This window comes from Rhinolophus sinicus, chromosome 12 (genome assembly GCF_057876585.1).
Source record: "Rhinolophus sinicus isolate RSI-liver-muscle chromosome 12, RSI-T2T, whole genome shotgun sequence".
NCBI classification, from domain to species: Eukaryota; Metazoa; Chordata; class Mammalia; order Chiroptera; family Rhinolophidae; genus Rhinolophus; species Rhinolophus sinicus.
Window position 1 is genome coordinate 6,712,522 of NC_142512.1, and position 16,807 is coordinate 6,729,328.

Sequence of the window (16,807 nt, forward strand, 5' to 3'; positions counted from 1 at the left end):
CCAGGGACAAAAAAGGAGATGTACAGGGAAAGTATGATGCATCTGTGGTGTGACTTGACAAATTTATTGCAGAAATCGCTTGTTTAAGTTTCTCTACCACAAAGCAGCCAAGAAACAAAAATGTCGAGATCTTCATTCCTACAATTATTTTCCAAACTGGAAGTGTAAAATAAGTATCCAAGGGAAGAGAAACATCCCAAGGGTTATTTTACAATGAACTGCCACTGAGGAAACTGTCATAGTGCTTTCAAATTAGTGTTAGGCTCAAGGTGGCAATCTGAATGAAAAGGCCAGGACTTCGGGGTTTTTTTTTTTTAAATAATGCCAGCAATCCCAGGACTCTTTCTCCCCCACAAAGAATAAAGCAACAGGTAAGGCTTCAACCAATAGCAGTGTTCAAGTGTTGTGCTTCTGTATGTAGGTCCAACGGTTCATGATGTGGCCACGTCACTACAGTTTTTTGACCAACACAGTAGAGTTCCTCAGGGATTGCTGGATTACCAGAAATGGCCAATGATTGGGTAAGAGGCCTAATGGACCCATTAAAAATTTCAGCCCCAGTTAGAAATTAGGTATCAAAATAAATAAATAAATAAATAAATCACCCCTTATGTAATTTCCAACCTCGAGACACTGACATGTTTTAACCATCACCTGTGCCACTGAATATCATGGGAGAATTTCCCTAGAGTGTCTGCAAAATTTACAAGTGAGAGTGTTTAAGCAGACTGTTTTCTACTTAATCCTGGAAGAAAACCCATCAACACCAGCAATGACATGAACAATTCTTGGGTCTCCAAACTATTACCAATGAATAAAACATTAGATTTCTTCATCCTTTAGTTATCTCCTGTAACTCTTCTCTCTAGATCTAAAGTTAAGCAGGCGTAAGCTTCTGGAATTCCACACTGACTTGACTGGTCCACTGATTCCTTCGTATCGTGGGTCCCCAATCTATCAGTACTCTGGACTGTGCTAAATAAATATGTAGTGACCTAGGGATGGAAAGAAATTCTACAGAGGTTCCCTTGCTTTTATCCTTTCAAAGGCTGGCTAAGACTAAAAGTAAAATAATCGCCTGAGGCAGTAAATACCATAGAGATAGCAAAACTTGAATTTGCCCCTTCCTTATCTAGCAGTGGTCAACTAATGAACCCAATAATCAGGAAAAAAATCTGAGTCAGAAATGTTTAGAACTGGAAATTGACCTTAGGGATCACCTAATTTAATTCCTTCACCCTTCAATGGAAAAATCACTTCCTCTTACAAGAATTGCTCCCAGTTCTTCCACTCATAGTCTGGAATGTTTGTCCCCGGAAGGGGAGAGACTTAGAAGAAGTCTGCTGTGGTTTCAATTAGGTTCTCAGGAGGGTGAGCCACCTTAGATGGTCATCCACTTACAAGCAGCTTTATGACCCCTCCAAGCCTCTCACGACCCATCACAGTGGTAAACTATTATTTATTGTCCTCCGTGTTCAGTGCCTCGCTCTGAAAGAGGATTACACATTCCTGCCGATTAAATACAGGCTGGCAATGTGACCTGCTTTAGCCAGTAAATGTGAGTGGCCAAGCAGAAATATTAAAAATTGGCACATGCCACGTCCTCTTTTCTTTCTGCTATGAGATCGACAATGTTCTAGATGGGGAGGGGCTGCACCACCAACTGGGATCTTTGAAGATGTTTTAGAACAGAGCTGCAATTGACTCTTACTGGATATGCAGCATGAATAACATATAAAACTTTGTTTTTGTAAGCCTTTGAAATTTTGAGGTTACCACGGCATAACTTAGCCTCTCTTGACTGATGCACCCCCTTCCTAGGTGAACCAAAAAGTTTATTAAAAAGCAACTAAGGTGACAATATAAGGGTAGCTTTAGCATAATTACAATTTTATCTGGAGGACAGTAAGAATATTAGGTTTACCTATGGAAAGATAGCTAGCAGGGTATCAAGGCAATGTCTGACTCAACTTTTAGCATCTCATAGAACATCTTAATTAAGCCAAATTCCTACTATATTACAATGCAATGAAACCATTATGGTTAAGTTGAGGGTGTACATAAGATTTCTAAAGCCTCATTTAATTCAAAGTCCAAGCTGACAGCCATAATTTTAGGAAGTTAGCATTTTTATGATGAATAAAGGAATGTAATATAATACAGGATGTAAATAACGAAAATTAAACAAGTCAGGGTAATCCTGGAACAGGAAGTCAACAATAACAGTAACATTTCAAATAAAATCTTGAGAATTTTAACTCATAACTAATCACAGAACTAGAAGACAGAAGTCCACCGGGGCAGGTCAAGTGTAATGCTGATAATACTAGAATTTAGACAAAAAAATGTCAAACCAAATGTCATGGGAAAAACTCAAAGGCCCTTCTTGTTTAGGGTATTTTAACTATATAAAAAACAAAAATAGAAACACAAGGAAAGAAAATGGAAATACCTCCTCAGGTACAAACATTTAATAGCTCTGATTATCAATCTATATATTTACCACAAAAAAATTCTAATAGTACAATTCTAAAGTTTTAATGGAAGCATTCAACACTAATTACCCCATTTTCCTTAATGATAAAATGCATGAATAACTTAGATCAGCAAAGTTATGCTACAGTGTGGAAAGGCAAGTTAATTCACTAAGCAAAGGCACCTATCTGCCCAAGCAGGCTTTGCTCAACTCATTCACTCACTAAGAATGAATGGACATGCTCTCAGCTCTGAGAAGTTCATCGTAAATAAACCAGCATCCGAACACTGAAATACTTCCCCCTTCCTGGTCTTCAGCAAGGCCTGGATTACATTTACAAGAGCTGATGGCTTCTTTTTTACCCCTTCCGAGCCAGGCACAAAATTTTGGAGACCAGTGCCTATGTATTTTTATTTCGTTTACACTATTCCCTTCCTTCAATCCCAGCTACACTTACCATTGTCTCATACAGCTAAACTGGGGTGGGGTGGGGTTGGAGTCTGCCCCACTGTTCATATAAAAACAGGCAGTGTGGGATAGTAGTTATAAATCCCAGTTGCCAGCTGTGACTATTAATTTACTTTTCTGTATTTCAGTTTCCTGAAAAATACACTGCTGGGTGCTGGTGAGAATGATCAATAACACATGAAAGTAATTCAGAGCCTGATAAGGGGCTGTACTTTACAAATGCACCTATCTTAAACTCTACAGAGCAAAACCAAGGGCCAAGCTGACTGCCTGCATTCAGCAAAATTTGACCCTGAATAAATACTTCCTGACAACAGTTTTAAAAGATCATTTCTAACAGGTGAATGTGAGCATGTGGAAAAACCCCACAATGCACTTTGGCTTTTGCTTGTAAGCAAGAGGTGAAGAACAAGATGAAGATGTCAAGACATTTGGGGGGGCGGAGGGAGGGAGTACATCTACTATCAAACAATGGGAAAGCAAAGGCCGACTACACTCCATTAGATCTGAGAAAAGAGCCTCTCCACATCATTGCTGGTTCTATACACTGCTACTAGGTAGCGTTTATAGGTCACATTTATCTTATTTTAATTACTAATACACTAATTTTACTAAGTTGGGTCAAATGCTTTTCAACAGTGCAGGAAATACTTAAAGCTGGTTACCAGCTTCCACAGATTCTTGAAAACATTTTGTCCTAAGTGGTTTCTGTAGAGATAATCCCCACCTTGTAAACTTGCCTCCCACTGGGCGATGAGATTAAGGTGATGGACTGTCGATCAACTAGGTCCAAGGCCTGGATGGCTGAGGAGCCAAAGAGAAACTTGAGCCTAGGAAACAGAAAGGCCTTAGATAAGATTGCCAGACTCAAATTCACCTCAGTAACCTGGCCCAAAGGATCACTATCCGCATTTAAAAAAAATTCATTTTGGTTTGGAAAAAAGATAACAAAACCCATGTAATCAACACCCCAGAATAAATGTTAACGAGTTGATTACAGATAAAGACCACTTTTTACTTCCTATTCTTCTTCCCAACTTCCCTTCATTCCTGAGACAACCGCAAGCATTTGTTGGTTTCCTTCCTGTTAATGGTTTTATATGTTATTATACATATTATGTGTGTCATGCGGGGGACCCTGCTCGCTCCGCCATTTGTCATGCGAGGCGGCCTGCGGGGTCTCTAGTCCCGCTCCCCACATAAGAACGCAGGATGTGGCTAGGCCAAAAAGGAACACCCACGGAGCCATAGATAGCGGAGTCATACCACTATGGTCTCACTGGAGGCTGAAGTCACACGACCTGCAACCTGCTGTCCACTTTTCTGCCTGCCAACGGCCTCTCGACTCTCTCGACTCTCCAACCCACGCAGCTGCGGCAGTTATATCAGTGGCTAATTGGCTAATTTCCATTTTACATTATTATAAATAATACCCAATTATCCCTGTGCATGTCCCTTAGTGCACATATATAAGAATTTTTCCTGGTTATATAAGTAATAGCAGAATTTTTGGGTCTTAGGATATGTACATTTTCTGCTTTTAATAGGTGTTGCCAATAGCTTTCTACAGTGGAAACAGCACTCCCACCAGCACTGTATTACAGTTCTATTTTCTCCACATCTTCACCAACACCAGTATTATCAGACTTTTTCATGTTTGACCATCTGATGGGTATTAAATTTGTACTTTTTTTCTTTGCACTTCTTTTTTTTATTATTAGTTTCAGGTGTACATTAAATTTGTACTTTTTGATTAGTAGTAAAGGCTATTCAGCTGTTAATGACATCAGAAAAAATCTGTTACGTGGGGAAAAAGCTGTATGTTTATAACTCTCAATCATGTTAAAACTTTTTTCTTAAAAAAAAACAAAGACAATTATCTCAAAATAAAACTTTTTAAAAAAAGGCAATGAACTAAAACGTAACAGTGATGGGCTGGCCCAGTGGCTCAGGCGGTCGGAGCTCCATGCTCCTAACTCCGAAGGCTGCCAGTCTGATTCCCATATGGGCCAGTGGGCTCTCAACCACAAGTTTGCCGGTTCGATTCCTCGACTCCCGCAAGGGATAGTGGGCTGTGCCCCCTGCAACTAACAACAGCACCTGGACCTGGAGCTGAGCTGTGCCTTCCACAACTAAGATTGAAAGGACAACAACTTGACTTGGAAAAAGTCCTGGAAGTACACACTGTTCCCCAATAAAGTCCTGTTCCCCTTCCCCAATAAAATCTTAAAATTTAACAGTGATTATCACTGAGTGGTATGATTGTTGATGCTTTTTATGTTTTATTTTCCAAGAACTTTTTTTTTTTTTTTACAAGTATAGGTTATTTTTATCTGGAAAATAAAAATCCAGTTATTTAACTGGAAAATAAAATGAGTGTAAATTGGAGTTAATCTGAAAAGTTAATGTTTTAAAGAACCCATATGATCTGACACAAAATAAAAACTAAGACTTCAAAATTAAAATGTTCAACTTCTTCATTTTCCAACAAACTAGTCTCTTTATACAATAAACTATTGGAATGGGAAGAGTTTTTCAATTTTTTAACATTAAACATACAGAGATTATCTATGGACAAATAAAAATAAAAAAATAAAATTTGGCGATAACTCAGAGATCATCAGTTAACTAAAACTGGATCTAACAAAAAATTTTCCACGTGCCTTGTCCACCTTGTAACATATTGTGAACATCTCCTGAAGGCAATATTTTTCTATGTCACTTTTAATGGTTAAAAAGAATTCCACTGTAAAGATGAATTACTTCTATTTTTCCCAAATTCTATTTTTGGATAATTAGAGTTTATTAAGTCTAATCTGAATTAGATTGTTCCCAGTGTGGCTACTTTTTTTTAACTACTGTAAACAATATGGATGAATGTGTTCATTGTAAAATCTTTATGAACATCCATGATTACTTCCTTGGGACACATTAGTAGAATTCTGGGTCAAAAAAGATGTATGTTTTAAAGCTCCTATTGCCTATTGCCAGATTAACTCCCAATTTACACTCCTACCAGCAGGGTATCAATTATCCTTTTCTTCATGTTCTTCCCAACGTCTGGAACTTTCTTACCAACATCTTTTCTGTGGTGGCCAGTTTTATAGATGGAAAGTTACCTCATTATTTTAATTTGTATTTTTCTGATCACTAGTAAAATTTACCTTTTGTTTTCAAAGTTTTGGGTAATTTGCTTTCTTTTTTTGGTCTATTTTCCTTGTTTTAAAAGTTTTTTTCAAATAATGTATAATCTTTGTAAAAACAAACAGAGAAAAGGTTAAAGCCCTTCTCTAAATTCTACCTCCATCTTTCCTCCGAAGATAATCACTAGTATAGGTTGGTGTATATACCCTTCTGGACTTTTAAATGTAAGTGTATATACCAATTAAATGTCATTTATTCCTAAGTAGCTTTCACTTTTTTGTAATTATATTTTTGAACTTTGTGTATGAAGGAAAACCATTTTTAATTTCCATATTAAAAAAAAAACTATATTCTTCTATTTTTACAAAAAGTAGTTATATCATCTACAAACAATGATAACTGTCTTTCCTTGCAGATAGGTATACTTCTAATTTCTTTTTTTATGTGTATGGCAGCTACAACTTCTAGAGCAATGTTAAACAAAAGTGACACATAGGACAATGTGAGAATGCCTTGTACAATAAATATGGTCTGGGCTATTCACTTGAAACAGGTTTTTAATAATCACGTCAATAAAATATTGTTCCTAGTTTAGTAAGACTATTTTTAAAACCCCAGAGTTGATAATGAAATGATTTGGCTTTTAAAACATGTGAACAGCTAAAAATCCCCAAATACAACAGGATATATACTTACGATACTTACGATAATAGATGCTCATCAGGAACTGTATGGAAAGAAAATTAATCATATTAAACCAGTGACCACAAACATAAAAATCTTTAAAAGGGTATAACAAAAAAGACTTTTGTGGGAGATGGTGAGTTGAGCCTATGTATTTCATTTTACTTTTTCCCAATATTCCACTAAACAACAACAGATTTTTTCCTTGTTTAAAGCATAAACTCCCAAGGAAAGACAGGGAGAAACAACAGCTAAGATACACTGGAAAATAATTTACAAGACCTGAGAAAACGTAATTCTAAACTAGCAATAATGAGAGCCAAGCAGCAACCTGATTTACACTCGAGTTCACTATACCCCCTCCCACCCCACAAAAAACCCCCTCAGAAATTGGTGGCACCAGATAGCTCTGGAGGTAGAGATGAAGCAGGGGGACTAAAATAAGAAAGACTCTTTGAAAGTTAAGTTTAAGAAGCTAGAAGTTAGTGGAATAATGCTTTTAGACGGCTTTAGAAATATTACTTCCAACATATAATTCAATACTTAACCGAACTACCAATTGAGTCTGGGGAGAGAAAAAGAACTTTTTCAGACATGCAAAGCCTCAAAAAGTACATCTCATGTACTTTTCTTCAGGAAGCTACTAGAGTATGTGCTCTATAAAATAAAGTAGTAAACCGAGAAAAAGAAATTGTAGGACATACTAAACATAAAGTTCAATATTGGTAAAGGGAATTCACAGGATAATAATGGTGAAGGGAGATCTCAGGAGACAGCCTGAAGGGCAGCTAGTCCATGTTAGAGCAAGTCAGAAGGCTCTAGGAGAGACTTCTACAGGAAAATGAAACTGATAAAACATATTCATCTGAAGATCTTAAGTTGACATTTAGAACAGATAAAGAGTTTGAGGTTGAATTAGGGATAAATACATAGAAAACTAAACGAGCAAATAAACACAACCACAACAGCTGTCACTCCAGGGAAAATTAAAAGTTATACAGGAAAGGAAAAGTAATTAGAGCTTCCTATATGGCTCAGTTGCAACTAGATTTTACTTCATCATACAAGTGTAAACTCAGAATCTTGATCTAAAAAAGTTACCATTGAAGGATGGGGATCAGGAAGAGTGTATGACTATCTACAACAAGATTTTTAAATAGCAGGAAACAGTTCTGCTGAAAAAACATGAATCAATGGCAGCGGCCCATTCTGTCTGAGCCATGAGCACAGGGACATGTCTTCAAAATTGTCATGGTGTATGGATTAATACACTCAGACACAGAGCCCACTTATGGCAACCACTGTTTGAGCTGACAACAGATTGACTTTTCTCCTATGCTCTTTGGGATCAGAACATGTTTGAATACCTGGCTGGCCTAATCTTTTAAGCATATATATTGTGTTTTAACTGAAATGAGAAAAAAAGTTGGCTTACTCTTCTCAAGCCTTTAAAAACAGTAACTCAACATAAACCCTTTCAAAGTGCAGTCCTTTTTAAAACAAAAGCCATCCAAGGGAATAAGCAGCGGGAATTTTGAGGCCTAATCTGCTACTCATTAAACGTCCGTTTTCACATTGGTTGAGTTCAATGACCACTGCCATTGATTCATGTTTTTTCAGCAGAACTATTTCCTGCTATTTAAAAATCTTGTTGTAGATAGTCATACACTCTTCCTCTTCCTGATCCCCATCCTTCAATGGTAACTTTTTTAGATCAAGATTCTGAATTTACACTTGTATGATGAAGTAACATCTAGTCGCAGCTGAGTTCAATTAGTCTATGCATTAGCTTAGAAGCATTCTCTTAATACTAGTTATGCTGTGAACACATCTTGAGATCGTGTTGGTGAGCATGGTCACAGAGCATCCTCTGCTGGTGAGAAAAAAAAAGGTACTTTCACAATATCCAAATTTACTCGTCATTGCCTATGCATTTGGGTTTTGTGGCCCTAACATATGTATTTACTGAACAAACTGCCTGAGAGGATTAATTTTAAAGTTAACATAAGATTTTGAGAAAAAAAGATTACATGCAAGTTTAATAACTTAAAAATGTACTTTTCTATAAGCGCCTGTAGTCTCCCGTTCCTTCCACCCTTCCCGGGCCAGGGCCCCTTCTCACGTGTTTTCTGCGAGCGCTCAGCACACTTCCGTCCCTGGTTCCCCACTGGCCTGCTCGCCCGACTAAGGGGCCGCAGGGACAACCGCGCTGTTCCCCGAACAAATTTACTAGCTTTTCTCTCTTTGTTTTACTAACAAGGAAAGTGGGGGGGGTTTGGAGATGGAAACACACGGGGAAAAAAGCGCGGGCAGACCGGGGCACGGAGCGCGGGAGCGGAGCCCGGAATCCAGCGCCCCGCAGGCTGAGACTACGGCCTCTCTCCTCCCCGCCCGACGGCGCGAGGTCCACAGCCCACACAACACAGCTACACACGCCCCCCGCTGGCCCGTACTTCGCGCGCTCTCCTGCACCGCCGCGGCCATCTCGCTCAGCAGCTCCTCCACCACCGCCGGCAACGTGACCGCCGCCAACGCGTCGGCCATGGCGCTGCAGGACTTGGCCTCTTCACAGAGCACAGCAGGAAAAACACTGGCACGGATCCCTGGAGACCTATCACCGACCGGGGGCGGGCGCGGCGCCGTGACGTCGTCGTGCGTCCTGGCGCGTACGGGAGCAACGCCAGGCTCCTCGTACGTCGGGGCCCGACCAATCCTGCGGGCTCTCGGCGCTGGGGGCGGGACGTCCCGGGATCCCGCCGGGCCTGCAGTGCGCAGAGGACGCGGCCAGGACATGTACCGGCTCCTGTTCCCGAGCCTGGGCCGAGGCCTTCTGCGGGCCGCGGGGCGGCGGTGCGGGGTCTGTTCGGCGCGCTTGCTCCGGGGGCCGGCAGGAGGCCGGGCACCCGAGGTGGAGGTGCCTCCGTCCCGAGTCGCGCCGCACGGCGGGGGCTCGCGCCTGCTGCCGCTGCTGGCAGGTGAGGGGCGCGGGCCGGGCGGGGCCGGCCGGGCGGGGACCGGGGCGCGGGCGGGGGCCGGTGACTTCAGAGCCCCTTCCCACAGCGCTCGCCTGGTTCTCGCGGCCCGCTGCGGCAGAGGAGGAGGAGGAGCGGCAGGGAGCGGGCGGGGCCGCCGCCGAGGATGCAGCTGATGAGGCCGAGGCCGAGATCATCCAGCTGCTGAAGCGAGCCAAGGTGAGGCAGCCTTGTTGCGCATTACGCTCTCCAGTTCGCGGTAGACTAGATGGAGGCTCCGAGGGTAAAAGTGCGTGGAATTAGATGGGTCCTAGGGGTGGAGAGGGAGGGGCGGTGTTGGAGTCCATCCAGGCTCGTCAGACTCTAAATCCTGCAGTAAAACCGCTGCAGTCTCAAGACCAGATGGAAGTGGCACCACAGGCACCGTTCTTCTATCTAAACAAAATTAGCAGAGATGTTTTGTAGTTTTTATCCGTGAATCAGCCAACCTGAAAGGACTGGCATAGAGAATTACTCACATACAGTATGTAGCGTCCTGAAAATGCAATTTAGTGTTGGTTATGAGCGTTTTGGTCCTCTTCTTTCTAAACTCATCCTTTTCTCCACATTCTTTTCTATTTTCTCTTCTCCTCCCCAGGTTATCGCAGCTCTTCTATTGAGCTAACCACTGCCTTGATGCCAACAACGTCCCAATTTATGTTCCCATGCTGCAGTGTGCTACTGACATGCCATCTCCACTTTGAGGCTATGTCTCTCATACTTAACCTGCCGAAAACTAACCTCTTCATCTTAAGTGCCTCCCCAACACATTCCTCCACCATCTTTTCTTTACTACCGTCTACCCAGTTTTTCAGCTTGGAAACCTTACAGTCGTTTTTAAAACTTGGGGTAACTTACTGCTGCCTCCCAATGCACTTACAGTGCAGCAACAAATACTATTGCCTACTGACATCGCCCCTTTTCTCTCTCCCCTGCTATTACCACAGACTACTACCTAGTAATCTTGCCTGCCCTATTGCCGCTTCCCCCCTTCCCCCCCCCACATTCCATTCTCCATACAGAGTGATTTTTTAAAGTAAATTGGATCACATCGCTTCCTTGCATAATATTTTGAGTGACTTCCCACAAGACCCTACATGACTGACACCACCCTACCTTACGCCTTGCCCACCCATTTGGCAATAATCCTCTGGCTCACCATCCTCCTTTCTCATCTGTTTATTTTCGTTTCTCATTTTCTTCAGCCTGTAGGGCCTTTGCTCATTCCTCACTCTCTGTTTAGGTCATTTCCCCCCATAATTATTTATTTGGTTGACTCTTACCCTACCTCAGTTTAACTGTCACTTCCTTAGAAAGTTTCTCTGACTCCCATTTAGAGGAGACCTTTATTGTTCCTTTCCATTGCTTTTTTCATAGTTTTTGTCAGTAGTTGTAATTAAGCTTACTTTTCCTACAGGGTCATTTCAGCTCACAGGAAGAAAGGATGTAGGGCAAGGAGCTTCCTTATAAAATATGGTGTAAAAATTGCTCACATTCCTCCTGTCTACATCTGTTGGCCTTGTCCTATGGCCACACATCGCTACAAAGGAGGCTGACCTCTGTCAACACTGTACACACAATGCCTAATAGGAATTCAATACATATTTGGTGAATGAATAGCTTCTTTCTGTGTATTGGGATGTATAGCCATATCCACTTCTGTCTGGTAGCCCATGCATCTGCTTTCTTTGCATTTCATTTTCTATTATTTTCTTTGTTTTCTCTTTTCAGTTGAGCATCATGAAAGATGAGCCAGAAGAGGCTGAGCTAATTTTGCATGACGCTCTTCGTCTTGCCTATCAGAGTGATAACAAGAAGGCCATCACTTACACTTATGATTTGGTAACTCTTCCAACCAATCTGAGACACTGATGAAGGATGGACGCAGAAGGGTTGTTAGCTCTCCTGATTTATATTCCTGAACTTCAGGATGTCCTAAAGCTCTTTGGTTTTTGTTTTTACTAAGTTTTGTTGTTGATCCAATTTTTATTACCCTTGGGGTGTCACTTAAAAGAAGTCTCAATCCCAGTCCAGAAAGAACCAAGTAACATTAGTATTTGTTTCTTCAAGGATGAGTGGATCTAGATTTGGTTTGACATCAACAAAGTCTATGCAAGTCTTTACTTTCATAACATCGCTATACTTTGCTTCTAGCAGATTAGTGACGTACTTTTCTTTCTGAACCATTTCTTTTAATTTAGAAGGTGATAAAAAGGAGTCTAGCTTAAAATTTTTGAAGTATGCAGGAACCACAGTACTCTAACCTGAAAAACAATTTGTAATTTACTTTCAGATGGCCAACTTAGCATTTACACGGGGTCAGCTTGAAAATGTAAGTAAGTAAATCACTTTGTAATATGTTGAATTTGTGAAGGACTAGCCTCAAGGAACCTGTTAGTAAGGGTACTGGCTAAGCTGCTGTAACAGAGACCCCAAAACATAATGACTCAAACAAGAAGGAGGTGTATTTCTCTTTAACGCATTAGTCCAGAGGTGGCTAAACACTGAAGAGACCTCAGTACCTTTGCTCTATGAAGTGGTCCAGAAGCCTTGGTTCCTTCCAAGATAGGTCCTCATCTGCATAGGTGAGCTGGCTCACCTCCAGCCTACAGGAGGGAAGAAGAGAGAATGGAGGGCAAGCAGCTTCCTTGTAAAATATGATTTAAAAATTGTTTACGTTTCTTCTGCTTATATCTCTTGGCCAAAACTTTATCATATGACCATACCTAACTGCAAAGGAAGCTGACCTATTACTGAGGAGATCCTGCACCTAAAAATTGGAGAGAGTGAATTTTAGGGGATCGTTTACAAACTCTGCCACAGTGGGTTTGGATGAGAAGTTAATTTCTGAAGTTGGTTTCTACTCATCACAGAATAGTTTTTAATATACCCGGAGGATGTTTTCCCCTCGTAAGGATACTTTTCTCTGTGTGTATGTGAATGTGAGTGTGTGTATGATGTGTTTTACAAGGAAGAATGCATCAGACTAGTACTTAGAATCCAGAGTCATGTAGATAGTGGAGCCCAAGTAAAAGAAAAATCTTTTCCTTATGCTTTTAGGCGGAGAAACTTTTTAAAGCAACAATGAGTTACCTGCTTGGAGGGGGCATGCAACAGGTAAGGATGTTACCTAGGATTTGGCCCTAGGTGAAGCAGTTTTTGAAATAGTCTTGCTTCCTGAAAACACCCAGCCCCCAACATGTGCTTTGGCCACAAAACGGTAGATTTTCCCCCCCAGGACTTGTATAAAAACTGCCTATCTTTTCACTCACTCAAGAGCATGGTAGCTGAGGAATTCACAGTTGCCTCATTCTCTAAAAGGATAGGACCGTGGCTTTCATTCCTGTCAGTCTAGAAGCAGATCTGAAATATTCCATGAGGAAGTTTTACTTGTCATGAATTTTCTTCATTTTTCTTTTTCCCAACAGGAAGATAATGCAATAATTGAAATCTCTCTAAAGTTGGCCAGTATCTATGCTGCTCAGAATAGGTAAGTATACTCAGAATCTAGGTGTGACCGCAGCCAGGGAATAGGGGCTATGGATAGGAAACTTTGACCCTGAGATGTTATATAATTTTATTTGCCTACTAATCATCTGGGTCTCCAAAAAAATGAGGTGTTACAATCAAAGTGTTTTCTCCCTCATCTTTGAAACCTTTAGTCTTTCCCAGTTTTGCCCCTGCAGTTTCTGTGAGCCAGCTGAGTGGGGCATACAGCCCTCACACCTCTGGCTACACTGCGACAAAGCTAATCAAATTTTCTGTTCCCGTTTGAACTGGAAAGAGAAGTTACAGTTAGAACTTTAGCTCCTCTTAGAAAGAGGAGGGAGCTGCTGGGGATAATAAACTTTGAAGAAACCATTTTGCTGGTATAAGTATCAAAAAACCAAGAAGTTAGGTATAAAGTTAAATGATGAGAGAATTGCTATGGGAGTGTGTTAGTGGCTAATTTGGTGGGCAGTGTTTTTAAAGCAGGAAGCTAGGTTTTAGGAAGGGGCAATATCTAGGAGTAGAGGAGAGACCTCTGGATAAGTAAGACGAAATTGGTGCTTATTTGAAAGTATTAGATGAGTCTCAATTCTTATAAAGAAGAAAATCTGCCAGCTACATAGGAAAGGCTTTAGAAAACAGTTTGGAAATGTGCCAAAGGTGAGGAACTAATGAGTGAGACCTGGTGCCTTTCATTCTCTACGTGGAGTTCAAAGAAGAAACACCTAGGCTGGAAGCAAAGAACTCCTCTAGAGAGTTATATTTTGGGGTGAATTTCAGGGGAGACTTAAGACTAGCTTTTCCTTAGATTTTCAGTTGCTGCAGAACTTGGGTACCAGGCGTTTGGAGTAACATGGAGCCCGGTCCTCTAGATGAGTGATCGTTGAGGCCAGGGGCCCTGGCACTGGTCCCTGCTGCCCTGCTCACCAGCTCCTTCATTCTTAGCAGGAACCATTTAGGCTCTCAGCATTTGGTTGGACACTAGACAGGCTAGAGCTTCTGAGGGCCTTTGAGTTCAAGTGTTTTGGGGAGCTTTGAGGTTGGCCCATTCCAGGGAGTATTGCAGCTGGGATCAGTCTGCCTTGGAGGAGTAACAAGCAGGACTAAATGTCATTGGCATATGGACTAGAGTAAGAAGCCCAAAGCTAATAACACTGGAGAGTAAGATAAATTCCTGATCTTGTAGAGGTGAAAGCTTGTGTAGTCGCCACTAATAATTAGCCTGTAAATTACTCTGTACTTTCCTCAAAAGTGTTTTTTCATTTTGTTTTATTAAGAGGAGCATGAGACCAGAAAAATGCATGGCCACATCCTGAGGTTTATGAAGACTGATAGTTAGGAGAGGAGTTGTTTATAGATGTTCCGCTCTGTTCCGCTCTGACTAGGAGCATACTGTGGCCAGCCTCCCCTGCTCCGTGTCCTGGCTGGATACCAAAGCATGTCTGCCAAAGTTTGGGTCAAGGAAGCTTCTGTTCTTCTGAGAACAGTGAAACACTGGGGTCCCTGGCAAAACACTAGAGAAGAAGGGGTAAGCTTTGTAGTACCACTTTGGGTAAGAAACTAGAGCCAAAACAAAGGAAGAACCAGGGCTGAGCTTCTGGATGGGGAAGGAATTTCTGTCATGTTTCTGTGTTTCTCTTTATAGAAACCAGCAGTTGATGCTTGTTCTACCCAGTCAGTCTGCCTGCTGCTTGGGTGTCCTCTCCAACTGACTGAGGGTCCAGGGCTAGAATCAGGCTAAATGCTCTCTAGTGCCATAGCTAGGAGTTCATTTCTATAAAAGAAACTAGCATACAGCTAGGAAGAAGTATGAAGGTAATAAACCTCTCCAGAAATTGTAGGGGGTCAGTAGTTAGACTCCTGATGCAGGGTGGCATTAGCCTCCATTCGTGTTAGTATTTGAGCAGGTGTAAGCTTTCATAAACAGAAGCTGACTCACTTGAAACTGTTAGTAGGAGATGATGAAAACTGCAGGTTTCTATTAGTTATTAAAACTATGGCTGCATTCCTAGCTTTTTATGTCTTCAGTTTCATTAAGTAGGTGACTAGAAAAAATACAACATCTGAGAAATGGCAGCTTGACACCCTTTAGAGTCTGTTAAACAAAATTCCTGTTCCCATATTACACTTCCTTTATTTATAATACTCCAATCCCAGCTGGGAAATGAGGATGAAAGAGGAGTTTTTGAAAAAGTGAACAGCCAATTGCTGATCTTTGCTTTACAGACAGGAATTTGCTCTTGCTGGCTATGAATTCTGCATTTCAACTCTAGAGGAAAAAATTGAAAGAGAAAAGGAATTAGCAGAAGACATTTTGTCAGGTAGGGACACCTGATTGTTTTCTGGACATCGCCTTGTTGCCACAAGGGGCTTCACTGTTGCTCTGTGATAAAGGGAATTGGGGGAGGGTAGGCATCCATTTTGGAATTTAAGTGGCTGTTTTTAAGGTCTCAGCAGAGGGTTAGGAATGAGATGTTTTGTTTAAATGACTTGACCACCATTGGGTTTTTTTAAACCCTTTGGTGACATGTTCATAATTTACCTGTTGATTTTTATTATATATAACCTCTAAAATTGAGAAGCAGAAAGGGAAGGTTCAGCTACCAGTCACAATACTAATTAAGTATCCTTTGGTCCCAGATAAACACCAAGTTATGAAAGATGAGAGCAGCTCATGTTTTTGCAGTTCATCCTCATTGTGGTGAGAAGACCTTAAAGAGTTACGCTAGGAACTGAATGGAGTGGGCAGGACGCTCTCTAGCTCTAAACCATTTGGATTTCTTAATTTGGTTTCAAGTATTGGGAGTTTCTGGTTTTGACATTCATGCTTTTATTTCACACTTACTCTCTACCAAGAGCTAGCAAGATGTTTGAGGTAGAACGGTCAGCTCTGTTGTCTCTAAAGTAATAAACATGCCTTGAAAGAGTTGTCTGTACTCAGTTGTCCTCCAATTCTCTCTTGAACATAAACCAGTTTTTCTCCGCCATCACTCCACTGAAACTCCCTTTGTTAAGGTTCTCGTCCCTTTTCTTACCTACTGTACTTACTAGCAGGTGGTCTCTATCTCACCCAGGTGATCACTGTCTCCTGCAAACACTGTATTCACTTGACTTCTGGGACACCTCACTGGTCACTTGCCTCCCCCTTCACCGCCTCTAAAGTTAGCATACCTCTTCTTTGGCCCTCTTTTATTCTCTCTGCACTCACATCCTAGGAGATAACATTTAGTCCTATACCTATAATACCAGTTTTAGATCTTCAGCCCCAACTTGCGCGTGAACTGCAGACTTATGGGTAAGATTGTCTTCCTGACCTCTTGACCTGAATATCTAATGGTTGTCTCACATTTATCATGTCTGAAATGGGTCTCTTGATTTCTGCCACTCATAAACTTGTTTCTCTACCTCTCAGCCTCAGTTTAGTGAATGGTACCACCTTTCACCCAGTTGCTTTGGCCAAGAACCTAAACATCATCTATGATTTCTTCCTCATTCCCTGCAAATCATTCATTAGCAAATTACGTTGGGTCAACCA

General features: G+C 41.3%; 2 protein-coding genes across 3 annotated transcripts in view; one reads left to right on the forward strand and one right to left on the reverse strand.

Annotated features, from left to right (window-relative positions):
• Positions 1 to 9,565, reverse strand: part of ZSWIM7 (zinc finger SWIM-type containing 7) — a 13,744-nt gene extending 4,179 nt beyond the window's left edge. Inside the window, exons 1-3 of one of the 2 annotated variants that reach the window (XM_088801900.1) lie at positions 9,226 to 9,565; positions 6,794 to 6,815; positions 3,685 to 3,774 (exon numbers count right to left, since the gene is read on the reverse strand). In XM_088801900.1, coding sequence (XP_088658026.1) covers positions 3,685 to 3,774; positions 6,794 to 6,815; positions 9,226 to 9,565 — 452 coding nt within the window. Of the gene's footprint in view, positions 1 to 3,671; positions 3,775 to 6,793; positions 6,816 to 9,225 lie in introns of both variants that reach the window. The other variant, XM_088801899.1, reaches the window with a different exon arrangement.
• The window catches only part of TTC19 (tetratricopeptide repeat domain 19), a 22,841-nt gene continuing 15,597 nt past the window's right edge, over positions 9,564 to 16,807 (forward strand). The window contains exons 1-7 of the mRNA XM_074320237.2: positions 9,564 to 9,747; positions 9,833 to 9,963; positions 11,515 to 11,625; positions 12,077 to 12,115; positions 12,844 to 12,900; positions 13,212 to 13,273; positions 15,499 to 15,593. Of these exons, the coding sequence (XP_074176338.2) occupies positions 9,564 to 9,747; positions 9,833 to 9,963; positions 11,515 to 11,625; positions 12,077 to 12,115; positions 12,844 to 12,900; positions 13,212 to 13,273; positions 15,499 to 15,593 (679 nt within the window). The remainder of the gene's footprint in view (positions 9,748 to 9,832; positions 9,964 to 11,514; positions 11,626 to 12,076; positions 12,116 to 12,843; positions 12,901 to 13,211; positions 13,274 to 15,498; positions 15,594 to 16,807) is intronic.